We start from the raw sequence: 15,410 nt of genomic DNA on the forward strand, positions 1-15,410 counted from the left end.
ATTAGCCCCAAGGTACTGTAAGACGATTCACTTGTATATCAAATCTCCATGTCAGACCGAAGCTGAGATGACGGCGTAGCGACACATGCTGTCACACAGTTTCCAGCAAGCTCATCAACACACAGACGTAATTTTAAGCCCTGCTGTGTGAAAGCAGGAAGTGTCCTCGGGCTTCTCATTACGGCTTTTTGAGCACACATGAAGACGGCGTGTGTCATCAGCATCACAGCGTGCGGTTCATTCTTTCACCGCGAGAGCTTCTTTATTAGGGAGGCATAGTGCAGTCGTAAGCGATACACCACCATGATGCGGCGTGTGCGTACCTGCAGTGAACACATATAGGGACGTCGTCGTTCTCTTGATACTCTCTCATTAGGCCTATCATGTCCAGGATGGAGTCAAACGACGAGGGGACGTCGTGATCGGGCCAGTTAATGTAATGGAACTGCGTTAATCTACGCGTTTCCTGCAGGGAGACAAAAAGGAGTGAATGCCTGTGCGCTTCAAAGCGTTTTGGGTCGTACGTATGTACCTACATTCTCATACTCCACCAGCAGAGTGCGGATGAAGTAGTCAGTCCTGGCCTGCTCTGATTCCTGGAAGACAACACAAGTGAAGTGATGCGATTAGAAGAAAATGTGAGAAATGAAACGCCCCTCCCCACCGTTTTGCTTGCTTATTATGAAGCACAGCTGCGATGGTGCAGATTTATCTACTTACACAAGAGATTTTGAAAGGCCCGAAACTGACAGGCTCCCCGAGCAGAGGGAAATAACGCTCACATTTTTTCTGAGGAGAGCAGAGTGAGTTAGCTTTGGCCGAGCGCAACAACACTATAGAAGAATTCTTGAACGTAGAGCGAGAAAACATTTTCATTGGTGCATTAAAAAGTACACTGACTCACCCTTCCCATTTCAAACTCTCGACAGGCCATCACAATAACCTGCAGAGAGACAAGCAAAGAAGGCTTACAGAGAGGTTGATGGATTTTTTGACACAGTTTGATGCTACAGCAGCAGGAATCCCATCTGCAAGCTTTGCAGCGTCGCATGCTCGCTGAGCCTAATAACCGCTCCGCACGACATGGGCTCATCTGCTCCAACCCATATACCTCCCTATTAAATATTTTTTCATGCATGTTGAGGGTGGTGCCCATCAGATATTGATGCGATATTGGCAAAAAAACTAAACAAGTATGTGATATGCGCTTGCATGTAAAATATGACGTCAGATACAAGCAGACCTGCAGCGTGTTTTATTGTGCAAAACTCAACAGCCAGTTAATATCTAAATGTACCGTAAGTCAATAAGCATACAAGGTTGGTCTTTTCTTCTATTTTAGTCAAGTCATTTACAAAAGGTAAACATAATAGGCTAAAGGTTCCTAGGAGCTGGCAGCTACACAACAACCAAGCACACAATTGCACTCAAACTCGAAATCCGTAATAATAATTGAACAATATTGCAGTCTCACACAGCACATCAAATAATTATAGTTGCATATTACTAAACATACAAGGTCTTTTAGAGACATTAGAAAGTATCCAGTAACAAACGTGTCCACAACATGAACTGAACTTCATGAATTATTGTGACCAAAACAATTAACAGTCCATTTAATTTTAAAGACAGCATAAGTCTGTTCCAAACGGTTAACAATAAATAGGTTAATGTGCCATACCCAAGTTTTCTGTTTGACTAATTTCACTTGATCAAACCTTTTATAATATTCCACACTACAAAATACCACATGATTATTAGATGATCTGTCTGAGGCTGAATCCCTGACACAAAGTGAGCGAATCAGCGATTTTGAAATACAAACCACTGCCAGAGCATTTTTCAACTTTAATTCCATTATTTCGCATTGATATGGAACATTTTACAACCCTGTAAGTGACATTTTTCTTCCTAAAATCTAGCATCTTTATATCTCATCTGTTATTGGAGACTGTACTCATGTTTAGAGAGAAGCTGAAGATGAGCTTCCCCTACAAGAAAGACTAGCAGCCGTCACTGGTATACCGCCTGTTACATTATACAATAAGCAGCAACAATAGAAAAATAGAGCAAACGATATAAGAAAAAAAGATGTATTAGTATTAATTAGTAATAACATTTGTTTTTAAATGTATTCACCACATTTTTTTTTAGCATTTTTAAAGAAAATGTATGCATTGTCATCAATTATGCAAATTATATAATGACGTCATATTAAACAGACCCCAGCTGCCACAATTATATTGGCAAGCAGGGGGAAACCCTGTATTTCCGTGTTTATTTGTTCACAACATTTAACACAGGACTGTTAGATCAACATACGCCAGTACAAGGTTGGATTAGTCTTTAATTGTTACAGGGTTTGAGGAACAACAAGAGAAAGTAAGATAAAATATTATGTTCATATCATCGTGGAATGCACGCAATAACACCAACGTTTCAAATTTGTTCAAATTTGAATGACAATAAAAAGGAAGTCTAAGTCTAAGTCTAAGTTTGTAAAGCTGTGTAATTTGATGCAGCATTGAGCGCCACACGAGGTGTATCTAATGTTGTCACCGCTGAATCTATATACTGTTTCTATCCATCCATTTTCTACCACTTGTGCCTCTCGTGTTGCAAGGGAGCTGGAGCCTATCCCAGCAGCACTCGGGTGGAAGCCAGGGTACACCCAGGACAGGTCGTCACCTCATCGCAGGGCCAACACAGCTAGATAGACAACCATTCACACTCACATTCACACAATAGGGCCAATTTAATGTTGTCAACAAGCCTATCTCCAGGTGCATGTCTTTATAGGTAGTTACTAAGTTTATTTGTCAGAAAAAAAATAGCGGTGATGTTGATCTTTAAAAGTGAACATTATCAAAAGATAAATTGATACATTTGGAGAGAACGGGCATGGTTTCATTTGCAATCTAAAGGGAACACTTCCACACACCAACCTTTGCAGACATACATAGTACCGGTAGGTTGTAAATGTGACTAAGAAACAACATACACCAAAACATATTCAATATCTATTATCTAGAACAGTGGTCCCCAACCATCGGTCCGGGGACCGGTTCCTGTCTGTGACGCATTTTCTCCGACTTAACTTTCGCCTGTCCCACTAGACACACCAATAAGCTTGTTTATACTGTAGATGTACAATAAAACTCCTCATAGGAAGTTGCCATTGGTTATATTTTTTATAACTTTGTGACATGATACAATGCACATTACATATGAAATAGAAATATGACTGATTGTAGCCAAAGGCTGATTTCCATCTGCATCTCATTGCAAAGAAAAAAGCCTAATGCTCCCACTAATTCAGCGTTATAGTGAGTTGTATTTTTCATGCACTTATTTTTGCTGTTTTTATCTGGCACAAGTGGAAAGCCGGTCCCAGAGAATAATGCCTACATTAGGAAGTGTGCTAAATGTAGATTCCACTCATCATATGATTGGCACTTATTTGTAGTACAGAAAAAAAATGGTCTACTTACAGCTGCATTGTACTCCCAGTTCATCCTCCAGAAGTCCACCACTGTGTTGGGCAGCGGGCCCTGAGTTGCAATGTAGGCCTCTGGGCCATCCATACCCTGGAAAAAAAGTTACATATCAAAAGAATGAATGAAAATAAAGAAAAAAAACTAAACATTGTTTTAGTGTTATGTCTTACCTTGATGAAATTGGCATTGATGTAATCTGTATCCTGATTGGTTGTTTTTAACGTCAGCTTCACCCGAGTGTGATCAACTACAGAGAAAAGAAGGAAAGGAGGCAGCATATTCACTGAATGTAAATATGGGAACTTAGATACAGATGAATAGAATGGTCATAGTAAATGTATCTCTGGAGGCCTCCATGAAACATTCATCTACAAAGAAATATTCTATTGCTACCACAGTTTTAACTTACACGGCAGTATGTCCTTATACCGGTTCTTCTTGACATTGTCCTCGCATTCTCCTACATTGGTCGGGTAGATCTTTTCCGTGCGGTACTTTGTGGATAGTCGCCGCAGACGCTGAAAAGAAGCATTGGAGGAGAAATAATTAGCTCTCTTTAGCAAATAAACATGAACATTCCTTCTATTTTTTAAACATTTTACTCCACACAGCTTATAATAATACACTAGACACACTGTGGGCTAATCTCCTTGCAGCTGACATTGAAGAAGACAAATTTAGGGACTGCAAAGTCTGAGAATGTCATCGGGGGCGTAGTTGTCTCATGTGAAAAATGGTCGACTGCAAAGCTTCAAAAAAAGAGGAAAAACTCACTGATGGCACTGAATAAATGCCCACGCTTGTGTGCAGTTTAGATTAAGGGGATGCAGCATATGGAATGGCCTTGTGTCTTTCAGAGCAACAGAAATCTGCTTGTGCACACAAGCACCATAGATACAACATCTAACTGGAGGAATACACATTCAAAACACATTTGTGCACTCAACTGGATCCAACTAAATAGCGCCTATAGTGGGATGGTGATGACAAAGAGGAAAAAAATAGGTATATCCACCCACAGTTGTGAGGAAAAAAATATTTGCTTCTACTGTATAAGGTTCTGCAGCTAGTCTTTATATTTGCGCCCTTCCACGCCAGGCTCATTAAAAGCCTGAATGAGAAGAAACTGTGTTGAATACAGATAAAACATGGATTCTCATCTAAATGCATCCTTTAGGTCATGCCACATAGCTCTATAAATTCCATAGACTTTCAGTTAGTAATTTATTAATTATGCTGGTAATAAACATAACAGTACAAACTCCATAGCTACTGTCTGCAGAGACCCTGTTTCTAATTACTCAGACTTCCTGTTATGTAAAACACACACATACTGACGCACGCACGCACACACGCACGCACGCACACACACAACTAGAGAAAAAAATAAAGGAAGCCTGTAGGGCGGAAGAGGAAAAATAAAGCACAGGCAGTCTGTGCCTGCTGGACCTTCTTTAATGGGGGAGGCAGAAAGAGACTCTTTGATTGCTAATGGCTTCTTTTATTCCTGGTTTCCACGTGCTCTTCTTGACACACTTCTGAGTGAAATGGGAGGGGCGTGGTTAAAGTGGTACTAGCTGAAGATCTTGGATAACAGAAGAAGAAACTGGCGATGTATTTCCTGCAGCAAACCACAATAACTGAGCTTCCTGTCCACACACACACACACACACACACACACACACACACACACACACACACACACACACACACACACACACACACACACACACACACACACACACACACACACACACACACACACACACACACACACACACACACACACACACACACACACACACACACAGGGCGTTTCCCGCACAATCATGATGCCGCCTTCACAGACCCCTGTGAGGGTGAGTCATTTGGTGTAAAATTAGTGGACGATGCCAGGGGGGTTAGTGTGCAGAGACTGCTGGACATAATAATAGCGATGAATACAATAATGCAGTAGGTAGAATGCTGGATAGACAGCAAGCGCCCACAGAAGTCTGGAGACAATTGTAGTAGTTGTAGTGCTCACAAACTGTCCCTGGCAAAGGTAAAAAAGTGGAGAAGAGAGTAACTAGAAAGAGGTTGAATAAGAGTTGGGAAGTGGAGCTGCAGCGTTAACCTACTTTCTGTCTCCTGGCTGAATAAGCATTGCTGTAGTTGCTTGGTACGCTGAATAATTCACACACACACAAACACACACTTTCTTCACTTTAGCAGTGAGCGCTGATTTGCAGAGCATGTGTTCTTCCTGCATATGTAGTGTGTGGGGTAAAAGGGGTTTGTGTGTGTGGTCAGGATGTGGGTGTGTCTGATGGTCACCTTTCATGCACACACACATGCTAAAATAGGTCAGCGCGTACAATGCAGGCAAAGATGCCATCACTACATTGAAGCAATGAGGTGTTCTTGTAAGCAAGTTTGCACAGAAGCTACACATCCCCAGTTATCTAATATAGGTCAGTGGAGCACGACTTCAGACAAACAAAAGGATGCATAGGCCACAGAGTACTTTCCTTTAATTAGCTAGGGTTTCCATCTCTTCCTCTCTCTCTCTCTCTCTCTCTGTCCGTCCAAATGTTTAGTCAGAGATAGCCTCTTTTGCAATACAAGTCAGCATATGAACGCAAAAGCAAGCCCTGAAGAATCCGTATTTGTTCATTAGAAACCTGCGGTAATTCACCATGATATGGCTGTACTCGTTGAATGGTTACAGGCCACAATCAGTTGTACAGTAGGTGGAAAAACACATCGTAGACCAGGTTTCACAAAAACTGAGCACCTATGCGGCAAATTATAACAAGCATATGTGGTGTGCCCTTTTTGGCTTTCTTAAGCCTTATTGTCAGTTCAGTATCCATTTTATTTATAAAATATCCTAACGTACCATCTAACTTCAGTAACGCTTCAATGGGGTGACTGTCAGAGAGGTACACTTTAGTACACCTGTGAGGGTGCAGCTAAATGTAAGCTATCATGGGGCGGCGTGGCTCCGATGGTAGAGCGGCCGTCCAGCAAATTGAGGCTTCCTGGTTTAAATTCAGCTTCTACCATCCTAGTCACGGCAGCTGTGTCCTTGGGCAAGACACTTCACTAACACTTGTGTTTGAATATGAATGAATGTTTGGTGGTGGTCAGAGATGCAGATTGGCAGCCAAGTTTCCGTCAGCCTAACCCAGGGCAGCTGTGGCTACAAATGTAGCTTACCACCATTATAGTGGAGTAAATGAATGATTGTTAGAAAAACGCTTACCGGTATATAAATTTTGTGATTCAATTGTTACTCGTACCTATCGCACCATCATAGTTTTTAAAATGAGTCTATACTTCGCTGCATTAAGCAACGTATTTAATGATTTCAAGCTAACTTCGTTGGATTCAACACAAAAGACAAGTGCTGCTTCAAAGCGGGTTGTGTTTTTAAAAATCAGGGTAGATTTGTACTTCCGTGAATCAACAGAAGTGCATTACTGGCATCAAAGTCTTTGTTTTGGTATCGAGTACTGCAGGTCTATAGATCTTTTGAAATTCTCACTTCTCTGCACACATTTTTTTAGCATTTCCAGGGGTACCAAAATATCCAGTTAATCTGTCATTTTAAATTTCAGGTGCGCTTCGAGGGCTGATCTGGACACAAATTTCAGATCATGAATTACCTACTCCCAACCGTACTCAACTAAACCGAACCGTAACGCTTGGCGTAACGGTGGCTTTAGCAACACACTTCTTATGTTGTCCTTTTACATCATAGAGAACCGCATTAAAATGACACTATAATAGACAGAAATGACCCGCATATTCGAAGATTGTGGTGTTGAGCTTAGCAAAAAGTGTGTTGTTTTGTGCAAAGTCTTCATTCACCATGACCATGCTCTTCCTGGTCTGGTGGTGTACAGTACTTCTTCTGTAGGACAGACACTATGGGTTGCCATATAAATGTTGGCTAAGGTATTCCATTTAGTATCCAGTTTCAGAAATTATTTTAGACCTAATTAACATCGCAGACGTCTCAGTGATACTTTGCAAACAAGTGATGTTCGCCAGCAGTCTTCCCCTCTGAATCGAAACAGGAAACAGATGTGGAATAACGCCGCATAATCCCAGTCATCCTGGACAAGAGCTGCTGGTGTGTTGGTGTCGCTCGCTAAGATATTCACAGCCCATAAAGCACCAACCTGCTGACCTCATAATCCTGGTCCTCCTCAACCTCTAACCGGCCACATCTGTCATCAGCCTGCATTGTGTCCCTGCACACAACATTTTACTCTTTATATATTATTTATTGTCATTCCATTTGTATCCCTGATGAAGTTAACATAATAATGCTTCATAGACAGTAGGTGTGCATGGGTCACCTTAGTCACGCACAGACAAACTATTTCCTGAGTGTGTGGTCCTGGTCAATGACGTTGTTTGGCTTTGTCGCTTCTCGCTGAGTTTGTTACCTTTCATCATGTGAAGTTCACTGAGCGGAAACACTGGTTGGCTTCTCTTGTGAGAACAAGGCAGCTTCAGGGCAAAAGGCCTCTTTTTTCAATTAAGAGGAGGCGGCATCTTGACACTGGAGAAATTGTGAGGTGTTTTTACTGTAACATGAAGAAGGAATAGACACATTTACAAGACTGGCAGAGGACACCTGCTGTGAAACACCAACCAAAGAGTGCACTAGCTAAATCAAACTTAGAATTAGATGAGAACCGCCAAGGTTGAAGCGCTAAAATCATTCAGCGGCTTACAGAAGTCTCCATTTTTCACCCGAATGCCTTTTATCTTTAGCAGGAGGTGTTTTAAAAACAATTCACGCAAATAAATATCTTAATATTGACTCTTTCAAATTTCACAGGCTGCCTAATGCATGCCAAAGCAGCAGGTGGCACTATACCACCAACTGGAGAAGGCGGAAAAAAGTGAAGATGTTTGCCGGTCATCATCCCTCCATTTTCTACCGCTTGTCCCACATATGCGGTCCTCTCCAAGGTTTCTCATAGTCATTCACATCGACGTCCCACTGGGGTGAGTTTTTCCTTGCCCTTATGTGGGCTCTGTACTGAGGATGTCGTTGTGGCTGGTGCAGCCCTTTGAGACACTTGTGATTTAGGGCTATATAAATAAACATTGATTGATTCATGTCATTGGTTATAAAATATAAAAAGGCTAAATAAAATAAATGACTCAAACAATATATTCAAAAACACATCTTTGTGTTTTGTTCATTATTAGTATAAACATTTCAGCCATTTCTCTTTACATGATGCTTTTAGCACTGTTTATCCATTTTTTATGTTTTTTTGGAGCCATAAAAACATCCACATTGCATAGGGTCATCAATTGTACACACCCGCTTGACCTAATCATACATTTTGCAGTGTGAAACATGTATTGTTAAAAACAAAATACAAAAATATAGCATTATTTAGTCAATGGTACTCACATGAAGACTTTTCTACATTCCCTGGATTCGTACACATGCACAGATACAGGGGGTGCATCAATTCCAAAGCGTCTTGCGGGTGTTTGCACTCGACAAATAAGTGTTTTCAGACACTATTTAGCACAATGTTTTGCTGTTAGGGTCGCTGGTTTAACTCTAAGGAGACAAGCAGAGTAGCATGTTGTGCAGGCATCTACACCTGTCACCGTTTGATAACAACAGTGGGGTCTTTAACAGACGGCAAGTTAGAGGTGTGGTTATGGAGCTTTCTGTTCATTCCAAAGGATGTCTGGCTCCACAAGGCTTCAAAACTAGCCGATGCTGCTTTTCTGCCCTCGCGGCTGTGAAAGGGTTTATTTGATATACTGTAAGCCAAGCCTAATTTTTAAATGGTAATATTACCACCGATGACCCTAATTTAATTGTGGCCGAAAAAAACGTGATTAAAATTTGATTAGAGGGAAACTGCACTTTTAAATTTTTTTTGCTTATCATTCGCAATCCTAAAGCGCTCTAGGGCTGCAGCTAACGATTATTTTTCTATCGATTAATCTATAGATTATTTTTTCGATTAATCGGTTAATCTATAAATTATTTTTTCGATTAATCTATAGATTATTTTTCCTTTTACCGATTATTTTTTTTAATTTAAATTAAGATGAAAAAAATAAATTTAGGCCATTTTTTTCAAAAGGCATGGCTTTTATTTACAAAAAAAAAAAAAGAGTATGGCCACTCAGTCAACATTGAAAACATGGCAAAACATTCTGTAACACTGTAAACATTTGTGCCAATCTAAATATTCTGGAGCACTGTAAACATTAAGTATTGCTTTTAAAATGTGCAAAATAAACATCCAGTCCAACACAGTACACTATAACCAATTCTACTCATTCCAGTGAGTGACTAACAGTTGTAATGAAGAAAGGTTAGCATGTCTACATGCTCTGGGGTGAGGCTGGTTCTTTTCTTGTTTACAATATTCCCAGCAGCTGAAAATAGGCGCTCAGAAGGGGTCGATGTGGCTGGAACTGAGAGGTAAGACCGAGCCAGCATTGCCAGATTTGGAAACCTTGCCTGATGTTCTTTCCACCATTTTAATGGGTTTTCATCCTTGGAAATGGGGGATTCTCCAAAATAAGACACTAACTCGTTTCTGACCATTTCAGCATCATTACTGTCATTGTTGTCTTCCTAATTGTTGCTGAGTTCATCTGAATCTGAGCCAAGAAGTGTGTCTAGTAAAGATACAGGCCGCCTGTCAGCATCTGGTCTTTCCACTTGCATTGCTGTGCCCTGTTGAGCGTGTGTCTCCTTTTCCCTTCTTTTCTCCTCCAGAACTATTGCATGCAGCTTGTATTGAACTTTTAAACACTCATCTGCAGTCAGGAATTTCAGCTTCCTGAATCGTGGGTCAAGTGCAGCTGCTAATATGCACACATTTGGTCCATCATCTTTGAATGTGGTCTCGGCTTCCCACCTGGATGTTATCTCACGTGCAGCAGTGACCTGGAAACACTTGATTGATGCATTTTCAAAAGCAGTTTGTGTAGCCTTCCGAAGCCCTTTGACCAGCAGAGGGACAGCGGAAACTGTTACATAAGATTCTCCACTCAGGTACACAGTTGCACATTCAAAAGGTTTCAGAACTTGTTCAAGTTCTTCAAGCAAGCTCCACTGGTCAGCCTTAAGATCCAGAAAATGCTTCCCTCTTTGAGTGACCTCCGGATCTGACAGAGTTGCTGTTATTGGCCACCTCCGCTCAAGCAGGCGACTAATCATGTAAAAGGAACTGTTCCATCTCACAGACACATCTTGTATGAGGCTGTGGTCTGGAGAACCCATTTGTTTTTGCTTAACCTTTAGTTTTGTACTGGATAGCTCACTTTTTCTGAAGTGCACGACCAAACTTCTTGCTGCTCCTAAAGCTCTGCTGATGTGGTTGTCCTTTAGAGCATGGTTAACTACAAGCTGTAGAGTATGGCCAACACATCTGAGGGATGAAACACCATGTCTTTCCTCAAGAACTCTTAAAGCTGCAACAACATTTGCAGCATTGTCATGTACAATGAATTGTACTAGTTTTATGTTTATTTCAAACTTATTGACAACATCCTCAATCCAAGAGGCAATGTTTTCTGCAGTGTGCTTTTCATTGAGGGGCATTGTTGTCAAGTTAATTGAGGTAAGCTCCCACTCATCATTAACAAAGTGAATGGTGACACCAAGGTAAGCTTCAGTGGCCATACTTGTCCATGCATCAGTTGTGAGTGTCAGTTTTCCTTTCACATTTTTCAGGATTGCTTTGACTTCATTCATTTTCTTTGTGTATTTTTGCTCCATAAGCTTAGTGAAGTGGGTTCTTGATGGTAGTGTGTAGCCAGAGTGAAACCGTTTGATCATTTTTTTGAAACCCTTCCCCTTCTACCATATTTAATGGCCTCATGTCTATGACCATCATTTCCAGGACACCATCAGTCAGGTCAGCGGCCACTTGGGGTGTGCATTCAGTCCCATGCCTCTTTGGAAAAAAATCCTGGACACTGCTTTGTCGTTTGCTGCAACATAAGAGACAACAATTAATTTTCATTTTAAATATACCCAAATACAGCTTACTTTAATACAAAAGGTTAATTAAACTACACACATTATCTTGTTAAATTGGTTTAATAACACAACAATGATAGTATGATTAAAGTGAAGTTAATTGTTCGTTTGTACATAGTATATGTAACTGTTAATGTTGTAAAAGGTATTTGCACAACTTATTAACGTTAGCGTTAAAGATAGTATATGTAACTGTTAATGTTGTAAAAGGTATTTGTACAACTTATTAACGTTAGCGTTAAAGAGGAGCGCGTCTTTGTAAACACTGAACAGGCACGCCAAACGCGCCTCTCAGAGCAAAACGGTGCTTTAGTTTATGAATTTACAACGCAGATACAAATGACACATTCATGTTTTTGTGTAATGATGACAACGTATACTCACGCGGATGATTGACTCGTTGATGGTGATGGGAAGAACGCTGTCGGATGTTTTCTTTTTAGATGCTCGTTCATAGCCGTTGTGCTGTTGTGATACGCCATTTCCGCTCGACACAGTGTGCATAAAACAACATTATTAGGCCGTTTATTAAAATACTCCCACACTTTTGACGACTTTTGGCGTGTTTTTTTCCCCTCGCTCGCATCGTTTGCTCTGCGCTCCGCCATGACAGTGGTGTGACGTAAATATGCGACGCGTCGACGCACAAAAATGACGTCGACATATTTACGTAACCGATGACGTCGACGCGTCGTTTCAGCCTTAAAGCGCTCTAAAAACATTCAAACACCTCTATTAAGGTTTTATATACATGCTGTAAGTATGTAATTTAGTAACGGGCACATTCTTAATAACAGGTGATATTTATGTATTTTGGTCATTCAAGCATACGGCGGCACATTCATTTCAGAGACACATCACAACGTTCACCATTTCCTTCAATAACTACTACTAATCATGGCAGACTTCATGAGACGACAAACAAAATTAAATAATCACTCACTCCAGTGTCTGCTCTCACTAGAATATCATATTCATATCTTGCCGTTTTGATGAAGTAATTATCATAATCCACACGATGACCATCTTCTCAGTTTATGGTCACAACTTTCTACTATCCAGGAGAGTCTGCATCATTTATCGTCTAAAATTTACTTTAACCAACTCAGAGGTGATCATGATGAAGCAGCTCAGTATGTGAACACTGCAGCTGCACAAGCCAGGTAGCTAAAACTTGGTTAATATTCAGGTACAATTAGATGTGCAGAGCGACCGCTTTAGTGATTGTTTTCCACTGTGCCTCTTTCTTATCATACATAGTACCTTGTGTAAATGATTCCAACACAGTAAGTTGCTTTCTGGCGATATTTTGTTTGTTCTTGTTCACCTTGTAATGTAGAGAATTGCATTTCTCCTACTCAGCTTGATGCTTCTGCTTCGGATGCTGGAATAAGTTTGTTGTACTGCTGCCTTTATTAAACAGACTTTGCAGCGTGCAGTCATTTGTTCCACGTCTGTAGCCGCAAAACCAAACCACTGACGACACCATTATTTTCTTTGTAACAAATGTCTCACTTTTGTTTGCGTTACCATCAGCCATGTTGTGCTATGTGTGTGTAAATTTCCCTAAGGAAACAAGGGGGGGACTGGAAGTGTGGAAGCTCTATGGGACAAACAATATGCGGGAGCAAGATGAGAAAAAAATTGATTTTTTTTTTAAATCGTCGCAACTAAATACTCACATTTTTTCCGTAAAATTGATTTATCGCCCAGGCCTGGGTAAAACTATAAAATCGCTACACAATGTATTATGTGTTAGTATTAACTGAATTTACAAACCAGAAGTACCTCAACTTACTAGCACAATAATTGACAAGTGTTCTGCGAAAAACGCAGGACACTCATACTTCAAAGCTGCCCCGCCAATTTAAATAATTGTAATGCGTGCTTGGCCCTCCCAATACAATACTATTTTAACATGTAGAATGCCTTTTAAAAGAAAAAAAAACTTTTACATAATAAATTCTCTTTGAAAATGAATACAATAGCATGTATTAAAAACAACTACAGTAAGTTAATCTAATAATGTATTAATACTGTTCCGTATTTACCTGCATGTTTCCTTAGGGTAGCTTCTCCATCCAACGTTGGCAAGTCTGCATATCATCCCCTTATTATAATAGACTTATTTTCATAGTCTAAAAGTCTTAATTTCATTTTAGGTGCGTTTTAGCTGTATCTTGCTGCCTTGGTTAGTTTTTGTGCCTTTTTATGTCCAAATAATTACTCTGTACAACGCCTTAGTCCACAGTGCTCTACAAATAAAGTGAGTTGCATGGATTGAAACTGCTGCGTGTTTCTCTTGTGACATCTGGTAACACAATATCTGATGTCTTTGAAAGACGGACCGACAGTGATGCGTTTATCTGTAGACCAAAGCTAATGCTCGACCATCCAGTTTGAGTCAGGACAAGACAAAACAAACTGAAACACAGATTCTGTAGCTTCTCAAGATTTCTATGGATAAATGTTGGTCGTTTGGATGCGTGTGGCAGCATGCTGTGGACACTGGCTGCAGCTTTTGTGATGTGGACTAACAATTTTGCAGGCTAAGAGTTTCCTCCAGCTTGCTAATATAGTTCAGGTTAGGCCTGGATGATTATGGCAAAAATAATAATCACGATTATTTCGATTGATATTATAATCACGATTAATAACACGATTATTTATTCATTTGAAAACATGAGTATTTATTGCATCACTAAAACTCAACTTTAAACATAGTTAAAAAAACGGATATAAATTAGTAACAAATCAACCACAAGTAAAATAATAATAATAATAATAATAATAATACATTTAAATAACAATAACAATAACAATAACAATATAAAAACAATAACATTCTGTCTTTCCATTTTAATTGTTTTTAATTCTGTGTTTTTACCCATTAAATGTATTTTATCACCATATAGTGTGTGCTTTTGTGTCAAATAAAATTGTATAAAATGTTTTTAATTAAATGCAAAAATATTCACATTTATTAGTGAAATACATCTTTGGACAATGTTGATCAATATTTTATGTCAAAGCAAAATAATTGTGTAACTGTATCAATAAGTGCTTTAAGTACATTATGCTTGTGTAAAGTACTTTTTTTTGAAAGCCCTATTTTGTTAGCGCAGTCAGATTGGATGTAGCACACTGCGCTATTATTGTGAAGGGAGGAAAAGGGCTGTGTTGATGTTCTCAGCTTGACAAGTAAAGAGACAATTTGTGGCTGTAAAAAAGGGAGAGCCTCTCACGTTGCAACTGCTGATTGTACATTGATGTTACATCCATAATGTTGTTCAGAAATACACAACCAGATGAGATGTGTAGTGGGTAGAGTTGGGAATCTTTTGGCACCTCACGATTTGATTAGGATTCAGGAGCTACGATTCAATTAAAAATCGATTATTGATGCATCTTTATTTTGATTATTGATTATGTATTTATATTGATGTAGTTTTACATTTCTTTTTGTTTAACTAAATAAGCGTTTATCATTTGCAACTTAAAAAACCCCAGTGCATTTGTAATAAGAAACATCCATCCATCCATCCATTTTCTTCCGCTTATTCCCTTGGGGGGCGCTGAAGCCTATCTCAGCTACAATCGGGCGGAAGGCGGTGTACACCCTGGACAAGTCGCCACCTCATCGCAGGGCCAACACAGATAGACAGACAACATTCACACTCACATTCACACACTAGGGCCATTTTTAGTGTTGTCAGACAAATTTTAGAACTGTCTGCATTACTTTATTTACAGTAAATAAATTGATTTTCGATTATTGAGATTTAGTAATTGATTTTATAATTATTCATGCTTGAATTGCGATGCATCTAAAAATCGATTATTTCCTGCAGTAGTGGGTGTATGGATTGTTCTTGCTAGCT

General features: G+C 39.7%; 1 protein-coding gene across 8 annotated transcripts in view; it reads right to left on the bottom strand.

The window, feature by feature from the left end:
• ptpn12 (protein tyrosine phosphatase non-receptor type 12) overlaps nt 1–15,410 on the bottom strand; it is a 48,410-nt gene that overhangs the window by 26,838 nt on the left and 6,162 nt on the right. For all 8 annotated transcript variants that reach the window (XM_061960752.1, XM_061960756.1, XM_061960751.1 and 5 more), the window contains exons 2-8: nt 3,907–4,015; nt 3,668–3,744; nt 3,492–3,587; nt 905–943; nt 721–789; nt 537–596; nt 324–466 (exon numbers count right to left, since the gene is read on the bottom strand). In XM_061960752.1, the coding sequence (XP_061816736.1) occupies nt 324–466; nt 537–596; nt 721–789; nt 905–943; nt 3,492–3,587; nt 3,668–3,744; nt 3,907–4,015 (593 nt within the window). The remainder of the gene's footprint in view (nt 1–323; nt 467–536; nt 597–720; nt 790–904; nt 944–3,491; nt 3,588–3,667; nt 3,745–3,906; nt 4,016–15,410) is intronic.

This window comes from Nerophis lumbriciformis, linkage group LG05, assembly GCF_033978685.3.
Source record: "Nerophis lumbriciformis linkage group LG05, RoL_Nlum_v2.1, whole genome shotgun sequence".
NCBI lineage: Eukaryota > Metazoa > Chordata > Actinopteri > Syngnathiformes > Syngnathidae > Nerophis > Nerophis lumbriciformis.